The sequence below is a fragment of the Arvicanthis niloticus genome, chromosome 12 (assembly GCF_011762505.2).
Source record: "Arvicanthis niloticus isolate mArvNil1 chromosome 12, mArvNil1.pat.X, whole genome shotgun sequence".
NCBI classification, from domain to species: domain Eukaryota; kingdom Metazoa; phylum Chordata; class Mammalia; order Rodentia; family Muridae; genus Arvicanthis; species Arvicanthis niloticus.
The window spans coordinates 19,165,350-19,189,598 of record NC_047669.1 but is presented as its reverse complement, the minus strand read 5'-3'; the positions used below and the strand labels follow the sequence as shown (position 1 = coordinate 19,189,598).

The 24,249-nt window shown below is 41.2% G+C and overlaps 1 protein-coding gene across 2 annotated transcripts in view; it reads right to left on the bottom strand.

Annotated features, from left to right (window-relative positions):
- Tfrc (transferrin receptor) overlaps positions 1 to 24,249 on the bottom strand; it is a 111,372-nt gene that overhangs the window by 6,963 nt on the left and 80,160 nt on the right. The window contains exons 1-14 of one of the 2 annotated variants that reach the window (XM_034515090.2): positions 14,268 to 14,396; positions 9,947 to 10,005; positions 9,036 to 9,237; positions 8,225 to 8,429; positions 7,324 to 7,473; positions 7,026 to 7,134; positions 5,774 to 5,884; positions 5,352 to 5,450; positions 4,917 to 5,056; positions 3,567 to 3,724; positions 3,021 to 3,140; positions 1,696 to 1,781; positions 1,468 to 1,531; positions 542 to 609 (exon numbers count right to left, since the gene is read on the bottom strand). In XM_034515090.2, coding sequence (XP_034370981.1) covers positions 542 to 609; positions 1,468 to 1,531; positions 1,696 to 1,781; positions 3,021 to 3,140; positions 3,567 to 3,724; positions 4,917 to 5,056; positions 5,352 to 5,450; positions 5,774 to 5,884; positions 7,026 to 7,134; positions 7,324 to 7,473; positions 8,225 to 8,429; positions 9,036 to 9,237; positions 9,947 to 9,982 — 1,548 coding nt within the window. In that variant the 5' untranslated portion in view covers positions 9,983 to 10,005; positions 14,268 to 14,396. Of the gene's footprint in view, positions 1 to 541; positions 610 to 1,467; positions 1,532 to 1,695; positions 1,782 to 3,020; positions 3,141 to 3,566; positions 3,725 to 4,916; positions 5,057 to 5,351; positions 5,451 to 5,773; positions 5,885 to 7,025; positions 7,135 to 7,323; positions 7,474 to 8,224; positions 8,430 to 9,035; positions 9,238 to 9,946; positions 10,006 to 14,267; positions 14,397 to 24,249 lie in introns of those variants that run through there. The other variant, XM_034515091.2, reaches the window with a different exon arrangement.

Below are 24,249 nucleotides of genomic sequence, written 5' to 3'. Positions count from 1 at the left end.
AACCGTCTCTAACCTACATAAATGTGCCTGTCTCCTTGCTGCTCACTTATCTGTAGACTTCCAGACTAACCAGTAAGCAAACAACTAGTTTGAGACCTAATGTGACTTATTGATCCCACTGGAATGACCTACAGACTTCCCATCTAGTTATTTGTTTCCCTCCATCTTTAGTGACTCCAACACACTGAAGGACTTCATATTCTCTTCGATATATTCCTTCCTCTTTCAAAACTGATCGTGCCTGCCTTTTCTAGAAGGTATTTCCTCTGGTGTTACTCAAGTCCTTCTAAACGTTCCTCCAGCATTTGACTTACAATCTTCCTGTGGTCCCAGGAATCCTAATGATGTATTCCTCAGCTCGGCAGACTGGGTCATCATTAAGTCAAGAACATGACTAATTCGATAAAGAATTTATTTTCAATTCCTATTACTGGTTACTGTTGAATGTCTTATCTTTTGACAAAAAAGAAAGAAAGAAAGAAAGAAAGAAAGAAAGAAAGAAAGAGAGAAAGAAAGAAAGAAAGAGAAAAGGCATACTCACGTCCTGCATTATCTTCCCCATAAGTGTATATAACAGAGGGCTGGCAGAAACTTTGAAGTTGCTAGTACCTGTAAAAATAATTTTTTTTAAACATTTTTCTTTCTAGACAGCAATATTCATAAACAATTTTATAATTAAAGCTTCCTGACAAAGACATAATACCAATCCCAGCACTCAGGAGGCAGAAGGATCGTTTTTAGTTGAATTTTACCAAAGACTTTTACTGAAGCCTTCTTGAAGTGAAAGCCTGATACCTCAGAGAGGCAGAGAAAACACCCACCTGACCTTCCTTCATAGCCAAGGAAGGTCAAAAAGAATATCTCCTTCCCCACACTATCACAAGAACCCCTCAAACTGAATGCCCTCCCTTCTATTACCTGTGCACCTCTCTGTTCTGACTTCCTGGTTTTTTCCTATGTTCACCCTCTGTAAACTGCTTGTTCTACCTCTTGACCTATAGTTGACATCATTTAATCATATTTACAATATTCAAGCAGAAAGCTCTTAAAGGTGTGTGCTAGGGCTTAGCCAAACCACAACTAGAAATAGGTTTTTCCAGTAAACAGTAACAATATTAAAACAAACAAAACAAAGAAGGAATCGCTCTCCTTCCAAAAATTAAACTAAAAAACCGAAACCCAGGTGTAGTGGTGCATGCCTTTAATTTCAGCACTCTGGAGGCAGAAGGTGAATCTTTGTAGCCTGGTCTTCAAAGCTATACAAGAGAAACCTGTCCCATGAAAATCCCGGGTGTATAGCCTCACAACAATGATCAATGTTGATATTATCTAGAAATAAATTCTATAGTTTGATGGATTAGACTCAGTTATGTATACTATGAAACATAACAAGTGCTGCTTTAGAGCCTGCTGTTCCCTACACAGTTGACCCAAATTAAAAAAACAAACAACAAAACAGATGCTTACCAAGGACAACTTTATCCAGATTAATGTAAGTGAAAGCTTTTAAATGCAGAGAAGAAAGGTACCCCTAGAAGAGAGGACACATTATTAATATACTAACATCTGGTAACCTATGAGCTAGTGTTTGCTGGAGATCCACTTTGAAATCTGGATCCATTGAGACATACTACACCAAGGACAACTTAACTTGGAGGTCACAGACTAACACATCCTAGACAGACTATGTAATACCTCCAGCCACTCAGTGGCACCAACAGCTCCAAAGTCTCCTGCAGTCCAGCTGGCAAAGATAATACTTCTGCTGGGTTTAAATCCATCTGGAAGACAAGAAATTAGTTTCATCTTGGGAGAGGTTACAGGCAGGTCAAACACCCTTCTTTTTGCAGTCCTAGGTGAAAGAATACTGAAGGAGTAAAAACAAATTAAAAAAAAAATTTTTTTTTGTAGGACAGCACCTGTATATAACATTTTGAGTATCTGGCAGGGCACCTTACTGTGGTCACTCCCTTACAACTTTTATTTTTAGTCCCTTCATCTATGGACAGCTGCTATCACATTGTTATGACGGGTATCTTCTTTGAGAACAATATGCTTAAAAGCAAGTCATTTAAAATATGGATTACTTACCTTATTCTGATATAGAATCTATGATGTCCAGGTTTGCTTTAAATTTACAAGCAATGCCCCCCTCCCCTCTGCCACCCTGCTTTAGGCTCCCAAGTAGCTGGAACTACAGATTTCACTATGCTAAGCTATACCTAAGGTTTAAGAAGTATCCAGAGTACTGACAACTCCTTTAAGCGGTACATGTGCCACAGCCTACCAACTGCCTTGATTATATTTTTCTACAGCATATTTTATATAAAACTAGAACTTTAGATCTCAATTAAAAGAAGATAAGATACTGGGTTTATATTGTGTATGCCAGGTACCGTGAGAAAAGTCTTAGAATTATAATAGTTGTTAGGTCTTGGAACATTTTCTATACATGCTAAACTAATATAGTTTAGCTTAATACTAATAAATACTTCTCAGTTTTTCAAAGAATCAGGATTGCTAGTTCAACGAAGAAACTTAATGGAGAAAAATTTAGTTATGAGTTAGTGAAGATAGTTTGTTTTGTATTAAAAGAATCTACCAGCTGGGCAGTGGTGGCGCACACCTTTAATCCCAGCACTTGGGAGGCAAAGACAGGCGGATCTCTGAGTCCAGCCTGGTCTACAGAGTCAGTTCCAAGACAGCAGAGCTACACAGAGAAACCCTGTCTCAAAAACAAAACAAAACAAACAAACAAACAAAAACAAAAAAACAAAAAAACAAAACAAACAAAAACAAAAGAATCTGTCATAAGAGAATGTAACATAGCAGGCAGTGGTGGCTCACACCTTTAATCCCAGTACAGGAGAGAATCTAAGATTTCTATGGCTATACCACTCCAAATGTGCCTGATCAGAATCTTGTCTGATCAGAATTTAAGAAGATTACAGTAAAACTGAGCAAGACAGAAAGTATAACTGATATGACATGGTGCTCACAAATATTTTTTTCTACTGTACCTTTTGAAATCATATCTGAGAATACTCGGGCAAGTTTCAACAGAAGACCTGTTCCCACACTGGACTTCGCAACACCAGGGCCCCAAGCGTCTCTCTGGGCTCCTACTACAACGTAACGGTCTAAAAGAAAAAAGGCAACAGAGCATCATAGTGTCACAGCCTCACTAAGGAGCAGACTGGCATCCAACTAAGGGTCTCCCTCCCACCGGGTCTTCCTAGCACTGGACTATAGGTGTGCTACACAGAAAGTCCAGCTTCTTATCCTGTTAATAAATGTGACTATTAGATGTGTCCTACACACCAATCCACTGCACGCTAGTTATGCTTGTTTAATGCTATAGACAGAACTGGTATGTGATCCTGTAAGAAAACCACTTATCTAAACAACAAAAAGGACAAAATTCCTACAATCTGTTCATTGACCTCCACATGTAAAATTTTAAATAATTACAAGAAGATATTTAATTAGCATCCTTCCTGCACTAGACCTATCTACAGTAAGTAAACAAAACGGTAAAACAAAAAAGCACAAAGCAGCGTCTTTACCTGGTTCCTCATAACCTTTAATAACTCCAAAGATGTTAAGTATTCTTGTTTCTTTTAGTACGTTTTTCACAGTGAGCTTCACTTTTAGACTCTGTGGAAGTTCCATCTTACACGATGAATCTATATTCCACCTAGGAGGACAGTTTCCTTCCATGTTTCTAGAAATAGAAAAAATGGGTATTAGCATTTCGAGCTAGTATTTTTTCCTCTCGTTTATAATTACAGAGACAGGTGCTAGGTAGCACAAGTTAGTGAGAATCACCTACTACTAAGTGATGATTCTCAGGTAAGAGCCCACCCAGTGCTTCACAAAATCCTCAGAGATATTCTTTTTGTGACTATATAATTATTTATATATTCTAGTTTTCCAACTAAATTGAAGAAAAGAGAGGGCTTAGAATAACTCCTTCTGTTACATAATAAACAAATGTTTAAAAATGGGTTTAAATTAGGTAAGTTTTTGTTTTTCAAGACAGGGTTTTTCTGTGTAGCCATAGTTGCCCTGAACTCACTCTGTAGACCAGGCTGGCTTCAAGAGATCTAGCTTCAGCCGGGCGGTGGTGGGCAGTGGTGGCACATGCCTTAAATCCCAGCACTTGGGAGGCAGAGGCAGGCGGATTTCTGAGTTCAAGGCCAGCCTGGTCTACAGAGTGAGTTCCAGGACAGCCAGGGCTACACAGAGAAACCCTGTCTCAAAAAAAACCAAAAAACCCAACATCCCCCCCCCCCAAAAAAGAGAGATCTACCTTCTTCCTCTGCCTCCTAAGTGCTAGGATTGAAGTTGTAAATTAGATAATCTTATAACGAGGAAGAAAGAAGATAAAATTTAATGATACACGTTGAGAAAGGATCTCACAGCCCTGGCTGGCTGGGAATTTGCCATTTGGCTGGCCTTGAGCTCAGTTATCCACTTGCCTTGGCATCCTGAGTGCTGCGACTAAAGTATACACCACCGTGCCCAGCTCAGGTACTTGTGCACAACAAAGAACAACCAGAATAATTATTACCATAAAGCAACTGAAAATTTTCACTAGAATAATTGTGCTGCCAAAAATCAAAATTTGGAACTAATAGTTATTACACCATTAGCTGTCAGTTTAACAAGAATTCCAACATATTTCTTATGGTAACTGAACGGATTGTCAAAGGAAGTATTTAAAGCAAAAGCTCCATAGTAGAAGTGCACTGAGTAAACAAGGTTACAGCTTCTTATCAAAATCAATTTATAAGAGAGAAATCTCATTTTTAAAAAATCTATACAAGTTAGCAATTATAACATTATAGCCAACTGTCATCTTTAATAAACACAGGTTTTTCCCTCGCATAATCACAACCTTGCCATGAACTTACTTAAATAGCTTTTCTGCAGCAGCTCTTGAGATGGTTTGCACAGGTATATTAGGCAATCCTGAGGACTGAGATGGTGGAAACTGAGTATGGTTGAAAGAAGGAAAGCCAGGTGTGTATGGATCTCCAGTTCCTAGATGAGCCTAGTAAACAGAGATATATTAATAATTAGTTCTATCTGTACTTACTCAAGATGTTGTCTATAGGACTTAGATATGGTAGGATGCTATAACCCAAACTATTTAGAAATCTAAAGGTTTTTTAAAGTCTAACCATTTCTATAAAATGAAGCTTAAGAAATAAAATTAGTACATCCAAAATATTTTCAATTCGAGGTACTATTAATAAAGCACTCTCAGCAACTGCCTTCTTACTTCCCACTAAACGTCTCCTGAAAGAATTTAAGAGAAACCATTGACTCCAGAAATAAGAACTCACATGTCCAAAGAGTGAAAGGTCTGCCTCAACAACAGGGAATTTATTCGCATCCATGTATATGAGGACACCAATTGCATTAAAGCTTTGGGCATTTGCAACCTAAAATTTAAAAAGGCCACAAAAAATGCATGATATGAAAATCAGTTCATACAAAATGAAAGTAACACATACTACAGAGAAATCTTCCCCACGGAAGAGCACATTAACAAATTACATAATACTAAACGGTCAGCCCTGAAAACATACATACAACATACTGACAAAGCAGCTTTTATTTATTATATAGTTAAGCACATACAACAAAAATGAGATTATAAATAAGTAGAAAGAAAAAACATACAGGTAGGTTTGAAAGGACAGGAAGAAGAAAAGTAGTTATAATATAATTACAAAAGAAGCAGTTTTTAATAATCCATACTCACCTTTTCTGCAAAAGTAATTTCCCCTGCTCTAACAATCACTAAAGATCCATTCACAGAATTTAATTCTTCAAAGTCCTTTTTAGTGCCAAAATTAGCATGGACCAGTTTACCCTAAAATAAAAACATTAGGTTTAATGAGGATCATGGTATGAAAACTGCTATAGAATCTGAAAGACAAGACAATTCATAAGAAAAAAAAATTGAAGCCTGGTAATGGTAGTGGCACAGGCCTCTATCTACTCCTGGTACTTGGGAGGCAAAGCCATTTGGATCTGAGTTTGAGGCCAGCCTGTTCAACAGAGGAAGTTAAACAGAAAAAAAAAAAGGGGGGGGGGGGAGAGGGGGAGGCGGGGCAAAATCCAAACTTTTGACAATTCTAGCCGGGCAGTGGTGGCGCACGTCTTTAATCCCAGCACTTGGGAGGCAGAGGCAGGCGGATTTCTGAGTTCAAGGTCAGCCTGGTCTACAGAGTGAGTTCCAGGACAGCCAGGGCTCCACAGAGAAACCCTGTCTAGAAAAACAAACAAACAAACAAACAGACAATTCTAAAGTAAGCATTTGTTACTGGAAATTAAAAAAAAAAAAAAAAAAAACCTAAGCCAGGCAGTAGTGGCGCACCCCTTTAAGCCCAGCACGTGGGAGGCAGAGGCAGGCAGATTTGAGTTAGATACTGTGTGCATGCATGTGGCTTATATGGAAGTCAAAGGACAACCTATGTATCTCAGGTGCTGCGCTCTTGTTTGTCATTAGAAAGAGGCCTAAATTGAGGAAATGTCCCTTTGTTGGCATGGCTGCTGTAGGGCATTCTCTTGATCTGTGACTGATATTAAGACTTAATGGCTTCCACACTTGTGCTTAAGAGTAATGCAATGGGTGTAGTCTTGAGAAGGAGAGCAACAAGATTGAGGGCAGGAGGTTCTCAACCTGTGGGTCTCTGACCCTTTGGGTCTGAACCCTTTCACAAGGGACCATTGAAAAGCAGAATTTACACCACCCTTAGTCATTAAATAGCAACAAAAGTAATTTCATGATTAGGAATCACCACAGTGAGAAACTATATTAAAGGATCACAGCATTAAGAAGACTGAGAACCACTGATTCAGGGTCTTACAAAACAAAATCAGGACCTTCAAATTCACTCTAAGGTAATAGAGGTCCAAAAACAATAACCTCATAACCGGTTCATTTATACCTGGATATCTAATTTCCTTAGTTGAGACACTGGAAAAGTCAATTCATTATTTTTACTTACAGTAACTTCTTTAGCTTTACTAAATGCCACATAACCCTCAGGAGACTCCACTAGGTCAATTCCATCTCCATCTTCTGAACGCACCATGGTCACCATGTTTTGACCAGCGCTATAAGATAAAAAAGTTAAAGACATCCTTGAAGAAAAATCCAAGTTAGTATAGATAGCATTTGACTTGCATTGATTGGCTTAAGAAAAGCGACTGCTGTATTTTAACCTTGATTTTCATTTTGAAAGTCATCTACTGACCATCTCAAAACACTTACCTCTCTCTATAAAACGATCTATTTCAACATACCTGCTTTTCACTTGAATCTTCACATAATGTTCATCTCGCCAGACTTTGCTTAATTTAAATTCATGGAACTGATTTTCAATATAATAGGCAAGATTTTCATCTTTTTGAGATCCAGCCTCACGAGGAGTATATGTATTCTGGCTCAGCTGCCTGGAAGAAAAAAGTCTTGTTTGAGACCAGGTTTCTGTGTAGCCCTGGCTGCCCCGGAACTTGCTCTATAGACCAGGCTGTTCTAGTCAGAAATCCTGCTGCCTCTGCCTCCCATGAGTGCTTGGACCGAAGGTGCGCAGCACCACCATCCAACTAAAAAAGGTCTGCATCAAGCAAATTGTTTTAAATACACTACCCTTCAAAGTCAAGATACATCAAGTATGATTCATAACTTCTGGATTAACCAGTTACAGAGGGAAATAAAATGTACCACTGCCTTAGTATTAATAGTAATAGTATTGGTGAACCCAAGAGCTATTGCACTGGCACACACAAATATAAATCAAGAAAACCTTAAAGAGAGCTAGAGGGTTGTAATGGCTCTGGGTTCTGACACTTTTGATCTTGTAGAAGAACCATTTTGGATTCTACCACCCACATATTAGCTCACAATTATCCATAAGGATTCTGTAGGCACCAGGCACAAGTGTAATGCACTTCATTCAATCATATATGCTGGCTACACTCATAATACATAAAACTTAAACCAGTTTTAATTAAAAGAAATTTTAAAAGGGAATACTAGAACAGAAATCTGATATCCCACAATAAACTACAACTGACAAAATGATTCTGAAGAAAAAGGGGCCCTCCAGATAAGTCAGCATAATTCCACATAGTCAGGAGGACCCCCTGCAAGCCAGCCCAAAAGCTGTTTCCATCAGGACTCAACGTGGGAAGCTGAGCTTACTTGATGGTGTCAGTGAACTCTAAGGAGTTCAGTTTCTCCGACAACAGTGTTTTGAGGTCTGCCCAGAATAATCGAGAAGAAGATTCGGGAACATCTTCTGTTTCGGTGTTTTCTGACTTGTCCGTCTCCTCTGTGCCAGCCAGTTTCACACATTCGTCTTTTTGTTCTACACGCTTACAATAGGCCAGGTAGCCAATCATAAATCCTAAAAACAGGAAGTTTAGAGTTAAAGTCAGAGCTCATTTGTAACTTTCTCCTGAGAACTTTTAATTAAATTCTAAGGATCTAACAGAAAATTATGAATCTCAGTTTAATGGAATTTAAATTACAACAAGGTCATATTTTACAGTGACCTGTTCATGACATAGGTGCACACCTTGTCTTGCTGGAAGCCTTTTTTTTTTTTTTTTTAAGATTTTATTTATCTTATGTATGTGAGTACACTGTAGCTGTCTTCAGACACACCAGAAGAGGGCATCAGATCTCCATTACAGATAGTTGAGCCCCCATGTAGTTGCTGGGAATTGAACTGAGGACCTCTGGCAGAGCAGTCAGTGCTCTTAACCACTGAGCCATCTCTCCAGCCCCGAAGCCTTTCTTAGTACTGTTCCAAATGTCCTGTGTGTATTTCTAATAAAACATCCATAATTTAAATGTTTCCTTTCTTGCAGGACTTAATTTGATGGCAGATAAAGAAGAATCCCAGTGCCTAGCATAGTTCCAATTAAAAGTACAAAGTATCTCTTCATCTGAATGAAGAGTTCTAAGAAATAGTTAGAAGAAATCCTTTTGAATGACCATTTATTCTTACCAATCAAGAAAAAGATGAGTACTGCAATAGTTGCAAAGCAGACTCTTCCATTAAACCTTTTGGGTTTTCTGACACTAGCCTTCATGTTATTGTCAGCATTCTCTTCTTCATCTGCAGCCAGTTTCATCTCCACGTGACTGTTATCACCATCTACTTGCCGAGCAAGGCTAAACCGGGTGTATGACAATGGTTCTCCACCAAACTGGTATTGTAAGAGAAAACAGACACAAATATTAAGACATTACAGTAGTTGGTCATTATATGCATAATACTATGATATACATTAATATGGGAAGTTAGCCTTTCTAACTGATACTCTTCTCTGCCCAGTTCTGTCAATGGCAGATGAAAGCTAACTAATAGTCTTTCATTCAGCCTTTCTAGGGTTTTTATTTTCTGCTTCCTATAACATTTCTTATAATTCTTTTTTAAAAAATGTTTTTATTTATCTTATGTATGAGTACACTATTGCTGTCTTCAAACACACCAGAAGAAAGGATCAGATGCCATTACAAGATGGTTGTGAGCCACCATGTGGTCGCTGGGAATTGAACTCAGGACTTCTGGAAGAGCAGGCAGTGCTATTAACCTCTAAACCATCCCTCTAGCCCCTTAATTAATCCTAATTGACACTGAACATATTTGTTTTGGGGTGTTGTAATATCTGCCTACAATTATCAGCACTTGGGGAAAAAAGTAAGAGTTCAAGGTCAACCTGAGGCAATAAAGACCTTGTCTCAAATGAACCTAGTACTTTTGTGGGTTCTGTTTTGCCTTAATACCATTAGCTCAGATGAAAAAAAAAAAAAGGCTGATCAAAATTTGGGATATCATCTTGTACTCACTAGGTAAAGTCATGTTTTCGGTTTGTTTTGACTATACATTTTTTCAGATAGATGAAAGTACCTTACCAAGTTAGAGAATGCTGATCTGGCTTGATCCATCATTCTCAGCTGCTACAAGGGAGTACCTGATATTAGAACAGAGAATATAATGAAACATATCACTGTGTCAGATTACTGAGGGCTTACCATGGGATGGATGTTCATTATAATATATCAAACTTAATCCTATAGTCACCTTTCTGAACTAGAATCTTATTAGATGTTCTGGCTGGCCATGAACTAAGATCCCACTGTGTCAACTTCCCGGCACTGAGAACTATACTATAACCTGTCTCCTAGACATTAACTAAAATGTTTAATTTACTGATAACCAATTCAGTGTGATCCTTGACTGGATGCTGAACTGAGGTGGGATAGCAGAGGGAAAGCTAACAAAGGATAAACCTGAGCCTTGAGACAAAGATATCTGAACATGGATAATTTGTTCTTAAAAAGTTGAGCCGAGCATTGGTGGCACACACCTTTAATCCCAGCACTTGGGAGGCAGTGGATTTCTGAGTTAGAGGTCAGCCTGGTCTACAGCCAGGGTTACACAGAGAAAACAAACAAACAAAACACACACACACACACACACACACACACACACACACACACACACACACATACAAAAGCTGAAGAATCATGATTTAGGCCGGGCGGTGGTGGCGCACGCCTTTAATCCCAGCACTTGGGAGGCAGAGGCAGGCGGATTTCTGAGTTCGAGGCTAGCCTGGTCTACAGAGTGAGTTCCAGGACAGCCAGGACTACACAGAGAAACCCTGTCTCAAAAAAAAAAAAAAAAAAAAAAAAAAAAAAAAAAAAAAAAAAAAAAATCATGATTTATTGGCTGGGCAGTGGTGGCGCACGCCTTTAATCCTAGCACTTGAGAGGTAGGCAATCCTGAAGGCAGCCATCCAGAGCTACAAAACAAAAACCAAACCAAAACCCAAAGTATAGAGAAAACTAGTTAGGATACCATTAATATTGTGTTTAATCAAAAGAAAAACTACAGGGTGGCAAGCCCTTTGAATTTTCTAAAGTTGCCCAAGCTGGTCATATTCATTCTTTCTTTCCTCCCAAGCACTAGAACAGCTAGTGGGCACCACTCTATCCAAGTAAATGCTTAAACTTAAGTGTCCACAGGGACTAATTCAAAGACAAAAAACTATCCAGAAACTAGGAGAGTTAAGCCTGTCATTCTACAAAACAATCAGGTCTGGTAACACCAGCTGCATTTGGCGCGGTAAAGGATGGTTCAGTTCTAAGCCTATTCAGTAATGAATCTCCATGCTTTAATGATTAAAGCCACATGCCAGATCATACATGTTCTTGGAAGCCCAATCTCTTGTCCCTTCTGTTACTGTTTATCGCTACCACTGCACCAGAAACAGACCCAATCGCTAGAGCCAGAACTAGAAGGCCCCACCCTGAGCCAATTTTAATCATATTCTAGGAAAAAAAAAAACAGCTTACACTTTAATGCTTGTCTGAAATAGGTATTTCTAAAATATTCTAGTTTCCCAAACTACTCAGGTTGATGATTAATAATAAATAATAGTAATAAAATAATGATTGAACAATTTTGAACCTAAACAGGCTGCTGGTATTGTGTAAATTTGGACTTATAACACAATTACATCTTATTGTTTTCTGAGAAACAAGTTATTTCTATTTTAATTCATAGAAATAAAATTAAGAACAAAAAACCAATTCAGAGCTGAGAAGTGGTGTCACATGCCTTTAATCCCAGCACTTAGGGGGATGGATCTGAGTTTGAATTCAGCCTGGTCCAGAGCTAGTTCAAGGATAGCCAGGACTACAACCATGTATAGAGGGGAAAGTTTAAAAAAAAAAAAAAACTTATAAAATTTTCATTTAATCCCAACACTCAACTCTGCATTTGTGAACACCATAGTAGTTCCAAAATAGTCAAAGTGCCAGACCTAGTGGCACATGCCTTTAATCCCAGCACTTGGAAAGCAGAAGGAGGATGTGTTCAAAGTCAACCTGGTCTACAGTGATAACCTGTCAAGATACAATAAACCCAGTTATTCCTTAAGTCTTACTTAATTGACTCACTTAAAATCTCATATAGCAACATAGCTTTTTGAATTTTCTTCCAAATTAAATTGGCAAACTGTCAGCCGGGTAGTGGTGGCTCACACCTTTAATCCCAGTACTTGGGAGGCAGAGGCAGGAGGATTTGAGGCCAGCCTGGTCTACAGAGTGAATTCCAGGACAGCCAGGGCTACACAGAGAAACCCTGTCTTCAAAAACCAAAACCAAAAACAAAAAAGTCAAATTGTCAAATTTGTCTGCAAGCTCAGAGACCACCTGTGAGATCTTTTGACTTCTCTCCCAATCTTAATACAGATTAAATGGCAATTATAAGAAGCAAAGTTATTGTATCCCAATATGCTGCTAGGCAGTAGTGGCACAGACCTTAGCTCTCAGGAGGCAGAGGCAGACAGATCTCTTTGAGTTCAAGGCCAACCTGGTCTACAGAGGGACTTCTAAGATACCCTGGGCTACAGAGAAGCTATGTTTTGAAAAAACATGACTCCTCTCCCTGTAAAGATATTCCAATGTTGAATGTTCATGAGCTTTAACAAAAACAAAAGCAGAACCCAGTGTAGTTAAAACTTAGATTGTATGTACTTAGAATGACTTGTTGAGATGTTTTAAAGACAGGCTCTTACTCTTCAGCACTGGCTGACCTCAAACTCAGTGATCCACCTGGCTCTGCCTTGCCCCAGTGCTGGGATCAAAGGTGTGTGGCACCATGCCCGACTGTTAAGGTCTTAGTTTTAAGAGCCTAACTTTGCTGGGTGTGGTGGCACATGCCTTTAATCCTATCACTATCCAAGCAGAAGCAGGTAGATCTGAGATCAAGGTTACCCATGAATTCATAGTGGGGACCTTTGGGAAATTGAAAAAGCAAGGGGAAATAAGATAGCAGGTTTTCATTTCCAGTAAGTTTTCTGAAAAGCAACAAAAAGGTCAGAACCACTTGAGGTCACTGAAGGTTTTTTTGCATGGCACTCATCTGGGAAAGAAACCTACACAATAGACCCAAGGCTAGAGGTTCATTTAAGTAACTGTCATTGTTGTCTAATTCAAATTTAGCCTAGAACCCTGCCCCCATTATAGATAAGCACATTGCCACAGGCATATAATTACTTAGCCTTAGGGTGGAGTTAGGCAGACAGATCTATCCTGTCAATAAAGGCTAGGTTTACAGCCACCATTCCTTGACAACATCCCTTCTCAAAGTAAAAAGTATTATGCTATGTATCCCTTTGAAAAAAACAGCTAATATTGGATTCCTGTATAAAGCAGTTTATTATAATCCTTAACAGAAAACAAATGCAGGAGGACCCCCACAAGCTAAATCCCGTTTTTGTTTTTTAGATAAGGTCCTGAATCAGCTTAAATGTCTTTGTCAAAGAGATCATATTTCACAGCTCAGAGCCAACTGCATTAGCCAGCTAGTGTTCCAAACTCATCTAATCTTAGAATAAAGGTATCAGGTAGCTGAGAATTTCTGTAATACACCTATTTCCCATTTCAATTTTATTTTTTAAAAAATTGCAAAGAAACTGGACAGCAATCCAGCCCAGTCCTCTGGGTAAGTATAACGAGCTCATTTCATTTTAAGCACGGGACAAAGTGTGTCAACTGAAAGTTTGCAAATACAGTTCTCTTTCTCTCAAACACCATTTTAGAGAGCTGTCCAACGCCATGAGCAGGCTGGTTTCTACAGCTAGTTCTAAACAGCTCTTGCAAAGAGGTCGTATTTCTATGTTCTCCCATCTTAGTATTACCTGCAGCGTTCAGACCTATTCTGCCCTGGAAAAATGAGATTCCACACGCTGGGCCAAGAGGCAGAGCCTGGCAAAAAAGGACCAGGTGCTGCCGAAGCTCCAACGTATGGTTCTTGGGAATCCCCCCCTAAATGTCCATGACACTAGTAACCGAATAGAAAACAGCTTTGTCCTTTTCGTATGTGACGCCCTCCTGCGAGGGGCCCCAAGGTCACCCACCTACCCCGACAGCCGTCCCCTGGGGCGACTTCCTCCAGCCGCCACCACGTGTTCCCGGCGGAACCAGCCTGCGCCTTAGCGTGGTGACTCTCGAACCCGCGGCCTAGGACCGGCTGCGAAGGCCCGGAGGACGCGAGGGGCACAGGGTACAGCGGCTCCCCACCCACCCCGCTGCACCTGCACCCCGCGCTCCGCAGCACCCCGCCGCCTCCCTGCCCGCCCACGCCGGCCCTGGCCTCTCGCTCTAGTCCGCCTGCCACGCGAGGAACACGATGGGCCGTGCCACTGACAGGCGAGCCACTCACTCTGAAGCGCCTCCTCAGTCCGCAATGCAGGAGCCCGCGCTGCACACGCCTTCTGAAGAGAGCGCTGCCGCGGACCCGAAGCTTATAGCCCGGCCCCGCCCCCGGCCGGGCCTCGGGTTACGTCACTTCCTGCCGCACGTACACCTACCCGGGTGCTCTAGCAAGACCGCTGGAGGCGAGATGCGCGCGCAGCTAGTGCGTGCGCGGAGTAAGTGAGAAAAGGCGCCAAGGCGGCAGGTGTCGGGAGAGCGCGTGCGATTGGCTGATGGCTTTCTTTCTCCACCGCACCCCTCCCCCGCGGTGTCTTTGTAGTTGGCCCGGTCGCCCTCCGCCTAACCTTGACCGACACCCTACCCTGCTTTGCAAGTTCAGAAGTTATCAACCTTTACTCTAAAATATTCCTGCTTGCAGGTTTAGGTCTTCACTAAAACCATATCGTAAAGACGAGTTTTCGCAGCCTCAGGAATGCTTTAAAAAGGAAAAACCTTAAAGCAAAACAGCAAATCTTTTTCTTTTGGATTTTAACAAACAGCGCTTGAGCCAAGCAAAGAGCTTCTAGTGCTTACTAAGTTCAGCCTGTGGAAGGGAAAATAGAAAGCAATGACTTACTAGGGTGATAAAGTTGTAGATTAACTTTCATGTTTATCGCCATTATTGCTTCCAGAGGGTTGTTGCAAAGCTTAAGCAATAAAAGGAGTTCAGTTAAAACTGCAAACGTTCACACCCTTTTCTTCCTATCTGTACTTTACCGTCCAAGCCTGAGGTAAGTTTACAAATAACTACAAAGAGAGTGATCTTAGACCACAAAAGGACTACAGATAAACTACAGGAGCCCTTAGGGACCCTGAAAATGTCTTTTAAAATACTAATCTACTTCCCCAGCCTCCAATTTGGCCTTTGGCTTATCTGCTATAAAATTCAGCAAGTTCTTGGGATTTACTAACTGCTAGTCCCTTTACACCCTACTGTGTCCAAATTGTACTATTCCAGAAAAAATATATAAAGCCAGTGCACGTTGGCAGAAGACAGACATGGGCCAGCCATTGAGAGGTCTCTGAAATTCAGATCATAAGCAGGTTGTGGTGGCACATGCCTTAATTCCAGTGAAAGGCAGAGCCAAGCACATATCTTAGTTCCAGGCCAGCCTGGTCTACATAGAAAGTTCCAGAACAGCCAGGGATACACAGAGAAACCTTGTCTTAAAAGAAAAAAAAGAAGAAGGAGGAGGAGGAGGAGGAGGAAGAGAAAGAAAAAGAAGAGGAAGAAGAAGAAATAATGATTCAGGCAATATCCTGAGCCCTTGTAAGAGAAGCACAGATGCACACAGCAGTGTGTGGTGCCCCGTCTACAATCCATAGCTTTCTGTTTCACTTAAATTTTTAAAAAAGATTTATTTATTTATTTATTTTATGTATGAGTACACTGTCTCTGTCTTCATACACACAAGAAGAGGGCATCAGATCTCATTACAGATGGTTGTAAGCCACCATGTGGTTGCTGGGAATTGAACTCAGGACCTCTGGAAGAGCAGTCAATGCTCTTAACCACTGGGCCATCTCTCCAGCCCTCAATTAAATTTTTTATTCTATTTTTAGTGTGTGTGTGTGGTTATGAACCTGGGTGCTCATGAGGTCAGAGGACAATGTTTGGAAATTGGTTTCCTCCCATCTTGTGCAGCCTGAGGATCAAACTTAGGTAATTTACTCCCCTGAACCATCTTATGGGGAAAAAAAAAAAATTTTTTTTTTTCTTAACGACTGGGTCTCATGTAGCCCAAACTGGTCTTGAATTTCTGATCCTCCAGCCGCCATCTCCCAAGCGCTGGGATTACAAGCCTCTGCTACTACATCTAGGATGCTGAAGGAGCCTAGGGCATCCTGGGTGATAGGCAAGCACTCTACCAACTGAGCTGCACCAAGCCTGGGGTGAAAATTTGATACTTTTGTGACAAAAAAAAAAAAAAAAATTAGGAAATGCAATTCAGTGCCATTTTTTTTCCTTATGGAACTGCAAATAATTTTATACTAAATAACTGAAACAATGAAGTCAACACCAAAGAGAATGCTATTTTTTCCTCTTCATGCGTTATCGAGTGATAATAGACTCAATATGATTAAATCCTCCACTAACCCCTTTTCCCTGGAGGTTTGCAGGCTCCCCTTCCTCTGTAACCTCAAGAAAATGAATGGGAATTTGTCTTCCTATGTTGCAGAGCCTGTATATAACAGAATATAAAAGAAACCGTTTCTTTTGCCTCCTACTCTATACATTCACCTATTTTGTCACCAATTGTCAAGTCTTATCACCATGATAACCAAAGTGGGAGTTTTCTCTCTTACTCCAGGAGGCTCAAAAGCTTGCACATTGAAATGAAACATGTTTGGTTAGCCTTTAATCCCATCTCTGTGAGCCTGGTCTACATAGTGAATTATAGGACAGCGAGAGCCACATAGTGAGACCATGTTGGGTGGGGGTGGGGGTGGAGGTGGGGGCGGGGCAGATTGAAACACGGTTTGGATAACTTATTTAAACTATCCTTTTTCAGAAGCCAATCTTCCGCAAACCGCTTTTCAAAATAAAAACCAACAAAAGAATTCTTACATTTCCACAAAAAAAGGTACACAGTCATAATATCACGTGTACTAGAGTTCTCAGAACACTTAACAGAACCAGGCTGGGTGGTTCACACCTTTAATCGAAGCACACTAGAGGAAGAGGTAGACAGATCACTGTGAGTTGGTGTCCTAGAACTCACTCTGTAAACCAAGCTGACCTCCTACTGCCTTCCCCATGCTGGATTAAAGGCATGTACCACTGCTACTGCCAGGCTAAGACTCTCTGAAGAAAAAAAAACAATGGGCGGGCAGTGGTGTCACACGCCTTTAGTCCCAGCACTTGGGAGGTAGAGCAGGTGGATCTCTGTGAGTTTGAGGCCAGCCTGGTCTACAGAGTGAGTTCTAGGATATCCAGGACTACATAGAGAAACCCTGTCTTTAAAACTCAAAAGTGTCTATAATGTGCATGTGTATATGCGGTGTATGCTTGAGTGTGTTTTCATGTGTGTGTCTAGTTGCACATGCACGTGTGTGCAGGTGGGTGAGAAGGCCAGAGATTAGCCAATCTCCACTTGGTTGCCCATGGAACCTGGAGCTAGGTCTTTCCAATAGTCTAGCTAACCACTCTGCCTTGGGAATTCTATCTCTGCTTCCAAGAGCTGGGATAACAGACGGGCTACCATGTCTCACCCAGCTTTTATGTAGGCTCTAGGAATCTGAACTCCAGCTCTGACATCTGAATAGGCAAGAGCCTTATCCACTGAGCCGTCTCCCCAGCCCTCTGGCTCCTGTCTAACTGTACCTCACTCCTACATCCTGCAGCCTTTCTCATCCCAGACTCAGGCAACCACGGCTCTCCTCCCAACTTCCACCCATGCTGCTACAAATGATAACCCACCTTCCTTCCGGTTGTTCTTTCTTTCTTTCCTTTTTTTTTTTTTTTTTTTTTTTTTTTTTTTTTTTTTTGCGTTTTTTGAGACAGGGTTTCTCTGTGTAGCCCTGGCTGTCCTGGAACTCCCTCTGTAGACCAGGCTGGTCTTGAACTCAGAAATCCGCCTGCCTCTGCCTCCCAAGTGCTGGGATTTAAGGCATGTGCCACCACTGCCCAGCAATAACATTTCTTTTTGTTGTTATTGTTGTTGTTTTATTTTTTTGAAACTGGGTCTTTCATGTAGCACCCCCACCCCCACCCCCCATATTCTGGGATTCCCTATGTAGACCAGGCTGGCCTTGAACTCAAGAGATCCTCATATCTCTGCTTCGGGTAGGACTAAAGTTGTGTACCACTGAGCCTGGCATTCCACTATCCACACCCATTGCTCTTATTTGCTTGCTCTTTAAGTACATATTCTGCTGTTTGTCTTTTCAGTGCTAAAGGCTTGCCCCCACCCCACCCAATTCTTTACATGTTTTTTTTCCCTTCATACAGCATTAGTCAATACATAATAACATTGTTACCTTGGTCAACACAAAACTCAGCTCCAGGAGTCCTTAATTGTCCCAAATAACACATTCCTAGGAAAACAATTCCATGAGGGTGTTTGTTTGGTTTGACTTTGGTTTTCAAGACAAGGTTTTCTCTTTTGTAGCCCTGGCTAATTTGGAACTCACTCTGTAGACCTGGCTGGCCTTGAACTCAGAGATCCTCCTGCCTCTGCCTCCCAGCAAGATATTTTAAGAAAATAGAGGAGCAAGGGTTTCTCTCACAATAATCTCAAGTTCGGGGCCAACCTAGGCTACACAGGGAATTCAAAGCTAGTTAGGGACACATAAGCCTCTAGAAAGGATTTTGAATGTTTTTACCATAAGGACAAAATTAATGTTTAAGGAGACTTGTTTAGATTGATTAAAACATTACATAGTGTGTAAATGCAACAAAACGTCTCACGGTACACTTTTCATATTTCCGTGTATGGGTTAAATATAAAGCTAAAAAACTAGTAAGTGTTGAATAGGAACAAAAATAAAAGCAAGACATAGTCTGTGACAACTAAATGCACCAATTGAAAGGACTGTGTCGTGTCGTCTTCACAGAGAAACATATGTGGTTCTATCTTGCTCCAAATTATGACTTAGATTCTAGTTAATATATGTGTGTCTGATACAAAAGGAAGCCAGAAAAGGGGTGATTTTATTTATATTTGTTTATTATTTATTTTTGTTGCTTTGAGACAGGGTCTCTGTCTCTCTATAGCCCTGGCTATCCTGGAATTAGATATGTAGATCCAGCTTGCCCAGCTCGCTAGAGATCCCCCTGCCTCTGATTCTGACGTTGGGATTAATGGTAAGCACCACCACTTCCGGCTAGCATCCACCACTTCTGGCTAGCATAAAAGCAAAACTAAATGAAAATACTTTCTCCTCTTTAGCCCCAGCTCTATAAGAGAACCTTCACTGCTTGTTCTACAAGAACAAAGTCATAGTATATAACCCACCAGAGCTACAGACTGGGCCAAGCAACAAAATCGGGAAGGGAACTGGGAACTCAAATCAGCAGGGTAATTGCCATAAGGAGGGAAAGGCTTGAGTTCTTGTTTTTATTAGTCGGTTGTTTTGTGGTTGTTTGATTTGTTGGTTTTTTTGTTTATTTTGGTTGGATGGTTTAGTTTTGAGACAAGATCTCTCATGGAGATCTCTGAAACTCACAGAGATCCACCAGCCCCCTCTGCCTCCCTCACAAATGCTAGAATTCAAGGCGTGTGCTCCCATAGCCTGGGACTAATCTGTTTATGTTGTGTACATTGTATGATATTAAAAAAAAAATACCAGGCTGGGTGTGACCTTACATGCCTTTAATCCCAGCACTGAGAGGCAGAGGAAGGTCTATTCCCATGGGTTCAAGGTTAGCCTGTTCTACACAGTGAATTCCAGGGCAACCAGGGCTACATAGTGAGACCCTGTCTCAACTCTTCCCTACCCTGTCAAAAAACAAAAATAGCATGTGTCTGTCTACTTAATAAATGTTCCTTATGGAGTACTATGGCTCAAATCAGTGGTAGGGTCACCTCAATAGTATTTCTCCAACATTTTAAATTATGTCCACCTTCAGTGTATGCTTGCAAGTGTGTGTATGTGTGTGTGTATGTGTAGGGGCACACATGAAACTGAAATGAAAGTTTCATGACAATGCTCCTACTATGTACATATATACTGAGGTTTTCTACTCTCTTCATGATCAAGATTATAAAACATGCTGATTTTGACCCACTCAGTTGATTTCCTGGCAGGTAGTATGACCTGTTTGTGAAAACATCAGGAGGAGCTTCCAGGCATTCGTTCTCAGGCCTGAACCTTCACAGGGAACAGAATAAATGACTTGCTAAAGTTAAGGTTTCCCCCGGTCCTTTGCCCACTGTTTGAACTCTTTAGCACCCTGCACTTAAACAAATATTGACCTAGGATTTCGAGGTGGGAGGCTGAGGCAGAAAGCCTTTTCAAAGGCTCTCAAGTGGTGACACACACACTGTGGCTGGTTAAGGCACAGCAGGTCTTCCTAAAGACTTCTAAACCACTCTAGCCCACAGTGAGTTCTGACCACAGTGCCTGTGTAACATAGTCTCCTTTTCTCTTTTCCATGGAATTGAAGTCCAGGAAAATAACTTTAGATCCAGACCCATAAAACTAAAGTGTGGAACTCTGCTGTGTAGGAGCAGGATGGGGGCCAAAGACTAGCAATGAGATTGGCTTATCACATTCTTTTTCTTTTTTTCTTTTCTTTTCTTCTTCTTCTTCTTTTTTTTTTTTTTTATGTGGTTTTTCGAGACAAGGTTTCTTTGTGTAGCCCTGGCTGTCCTGGAACATGCTCTATTGACCAGGCTGGCCTTGAACTCAGATCTGCTTCCCAAGTGCTGTCCAGCTTTTAAAAATTATTTATTGTATTTTATGTTGCATAGACATTTTGCCTGCATGTATATCTGGGTACCACTTGCATGCCTGGTACCTGAAAGACCCCCAAACAGGGACCCTCACCCAAGTCCGGACCTGCACGTACCCAAAGACACACGAGAAACCATCTTGATGCAATTGCAGAGGAGGTTTAATGACGAGGGCCCTCGGGCCGGGAACATATCTCACGCAGGAGATAGAGGTTCCGACCCAAAACCCAGGAAACTTGGGATATTTATGGGTAGGGGTTGGGGAGATCGGGAAAATTTGGCGCGGTTACATATGATTGGTTGTACTTTCGAGCGGCTACACATGATTGGATATTTCAAACATCAGCAACTTGCAGAACTGGCAGAACTTGCAGAACCTCGGACCTCCCAGAAAGGGAGGGAGAGAGAAGTAAACACCAGATAGCCCATTACTCACTTGGGCTTGTTTGGACTTGTCTGGGCACGCCCTTGCATGCCTTTATTTTTGGTCACCCTGCCCCTGCAGGGACTTAATATTTTATTATGACTAAATTTAAAAAATTGTTGGTGGTCTTTGCTGACCGTGAATTTTTTGTTATTGTTTCAACTCTGCTTTCAAATTTTATTTTCACAGTACCCAAGGAGGCTAAAGGAAGGCATCTGAAATTATCACAAGGCTATTAGCCTTCATGTGGGTGCTAGGAATTGAACCTGGAACAGCTTGAAAAACAATCAGTGTTCTTAACCCCTGAACCATCTCGCTAGCATTCTCCCTGAACTTGCTCTTCAGGCCAGGCTAGACTTGAACTCACAAAGATCTACCTGCCTCTGCTTCCCAACTGTGAGTGTGTGTGCCACTGCCACCCAGGGAATCAGCTCACATTCTTTTTGTTTGTTTGTTTGTTTGTTTGTTTTTACGAGACAGGGTTTCTCTGTGTAGCCCTGGCTGTCCTGGAACTCACTCTGTAGACCAGGCTGGCCTCAAACTCAGAAATCTGCCTGCCTCTGCCTCCCAAGTGCTGGGATTAAAGGCATGCACCACCACTGCCCGGCTCAGCTCACATTCTTAATAGTGGTACTGTTTCCTGGTCCTTTTTTTCCTTTTCAACACATACATGGAACAGTTCTGACTTGGAACTCTACTGATGGTTTTGTTTCCCTAAGGCAAAAGAAAAACTCAGGAAAGAAGATAGAGCAGAAGTAATATCCTGGGCAGGCTGGCAGGAAGGAGTTTGCCCCACTTTATAGCAAAAGGCCAAGGTTACTTAGATGGAAGGAAGGAAAGTGATTAATTTTTAGTTAATTATGAAGATATTTATACCAACTAATATAATGATGTGAAAATATAGGGCATGAGATTCAGCTGTGCTTGGGCAAGATAGAACTAACTTGAGTGTGGAAGATAGACTTTTCAGTGTGGAAGTGGCCTTAACTCATGTGTTCGCTCTGGCCTTATAAGTGTTCAATAAATGAAGGCCCAATTATTAAAATCACACCACTTCATTCAAACAAGTGGCTAGTTTCTCTCTTATGCTCCCAGTGAGAGTAAATCTGTAATTTCCCATGAGACAATTCCTCTCAGAGTCTTGGGTAGCTTGGACTATGTTGTTTATATATGAAGTAACATATTGTTGTTTTAGGAGGACTACACAGCCTCCCCCCACCCCACAAAGGGGTTCATGTGTCAGAGGCCTGGTCCCAGGCTGATTGACAGAAGCAGAAATAGTAGGTGTGTGAATCTACTCATGTGTTCGAGGCTGAACCCGCTACTAGGAAGTGGGGCTCATTAGAGGAAGGTCAGGAGGGGTTACTCTCTCTGTTTGTGACCACCGTAAGGTGACCAGAACTAGAATTTTGCCAAGTACTCACTATTTCAAGTATTTCACATTTCCTCTTTTCCATGCATAATACAATCTCCGGACTTTGCTGAAGCTTAATATACTGCATGCATGTAGAATGTCTGCTGTAGTTTATCGCTGGTCCATTCCAGCCAGAATTGGAGAAGCAGGACCAAGACATGGTGTTGAGACCCGAGCTGCCCCACTTTTGACGGCCAAAAATGTTGCGGCCCTCTCCACTCCGAGCTTGGCAACCACTGTTTCCCGGCCCAAGCTGCCGCTCTGGTCCCGGGTCGGGGTTCAGCAAGACAGAGTGAGGACGGACTTGAAGAATGGAGACCAGACAGAGTATGTTTCAATCCCGTTTATTCTTCAATCTCTTTTCCTAGTCCAAGTCCCAAGTCTTGAGTTCCTAGTTCCTAGTTGTACTCAATGTTGTACTCAATTTAGTTCCTAGTTGTACTCAATCTAGTTTCTAGTTGTACTCAATCTTGTACTCTTCCGAGTGTCTAATGTCTACTACTCCTAGTGTCTGAATCTCTGTTACTCCAAATTGTTCTGAGTTGTACTGTCCTAATTGTTCTGAACTCTCTTGTCTGCCTCTTGCCTTTTATATGTCTCACTTCTAAGCCATGCCTCTAAGTTACACCTTTAATCATGCCCTTAGGTCTTGTCTCTAAATCTGATCTCTAGGTCACACTCTTAAGTCACACACCTTTAATCGCACACTCCTTTAATCTCACACACCCAAGGAAAGTCCTGGGTATCCAAAGCAAGATGTTATCAGAGTGTGCTCAGCTGTTGTAGGCTATTGTAATCCAAGTCTCATGTCAGGGTATATGGCTCAAGATGGCTGCAAAGCTGATAGCCGCTTTCTGCTAAAAGTCGGCCCCCAACAACATGGTGGTACAAGCTTGCAATCATAGCCTCCTGGTCTACATTCTGAGATCAAGGTCAGTGTGGGGACTATACAGCAAGTAAAAATAAAGATAAAATTAATTTTTACCAGGTGTGGTATCATATACATTTTATTATATAATTATTAATAAAATAATCTAATCTATTGGCTGAGAACATCCTTATTGTATTAAGGATGGTAGTTAATGTTTATTAAGCATATACTATGTGCTGGTATCATAAGGCTTTAAACCTACCAGTTCATGTAGCCCTCATCACAAACCTTAGAAATTAAAACTGATACTATGGTGGGGTATTCATTAGAGAGAACTGCTCAGACATGGGTTTGAGGTAATAGACAGTCTTTATTAGCCTACCAGCTAATATTCAGGATCCCAGTGTAGCAGTGAACCTTTCTCAGGGTGAGCTTTTAAGCACCCAAATCATGTTCTGGGTTGACATACTTCAGTTAACAAGAACAATTAGCCAGAAGTAGATCTACAGAAGCTAAAAAGCAAGGTTAGTACTTTAGAGACTTTCCCAGAACTATGTAGACCTTGATGGATTAGGCTTTTGTTTTAGTCTTGTCAGGTGATTCTGTCTTCATGCTGAGTTTTACAGCCTGAATGGTACTTCCATCGTGGAGTCAGTTGTGCTAAGGTCTGGGGACCTACTAAGGTCTGGCACCCTATTACAATATTATCACCATTTCCCAGAAGTGGCAACTGCCGTTATACAGACATTGAACATTTTAGCTAAACTAAACCACAATTCAAACCTAGGCCACCCAGCTTCTGAAACTGCACAGCCTGTCTCCTTACACACCCGGTCATGACCT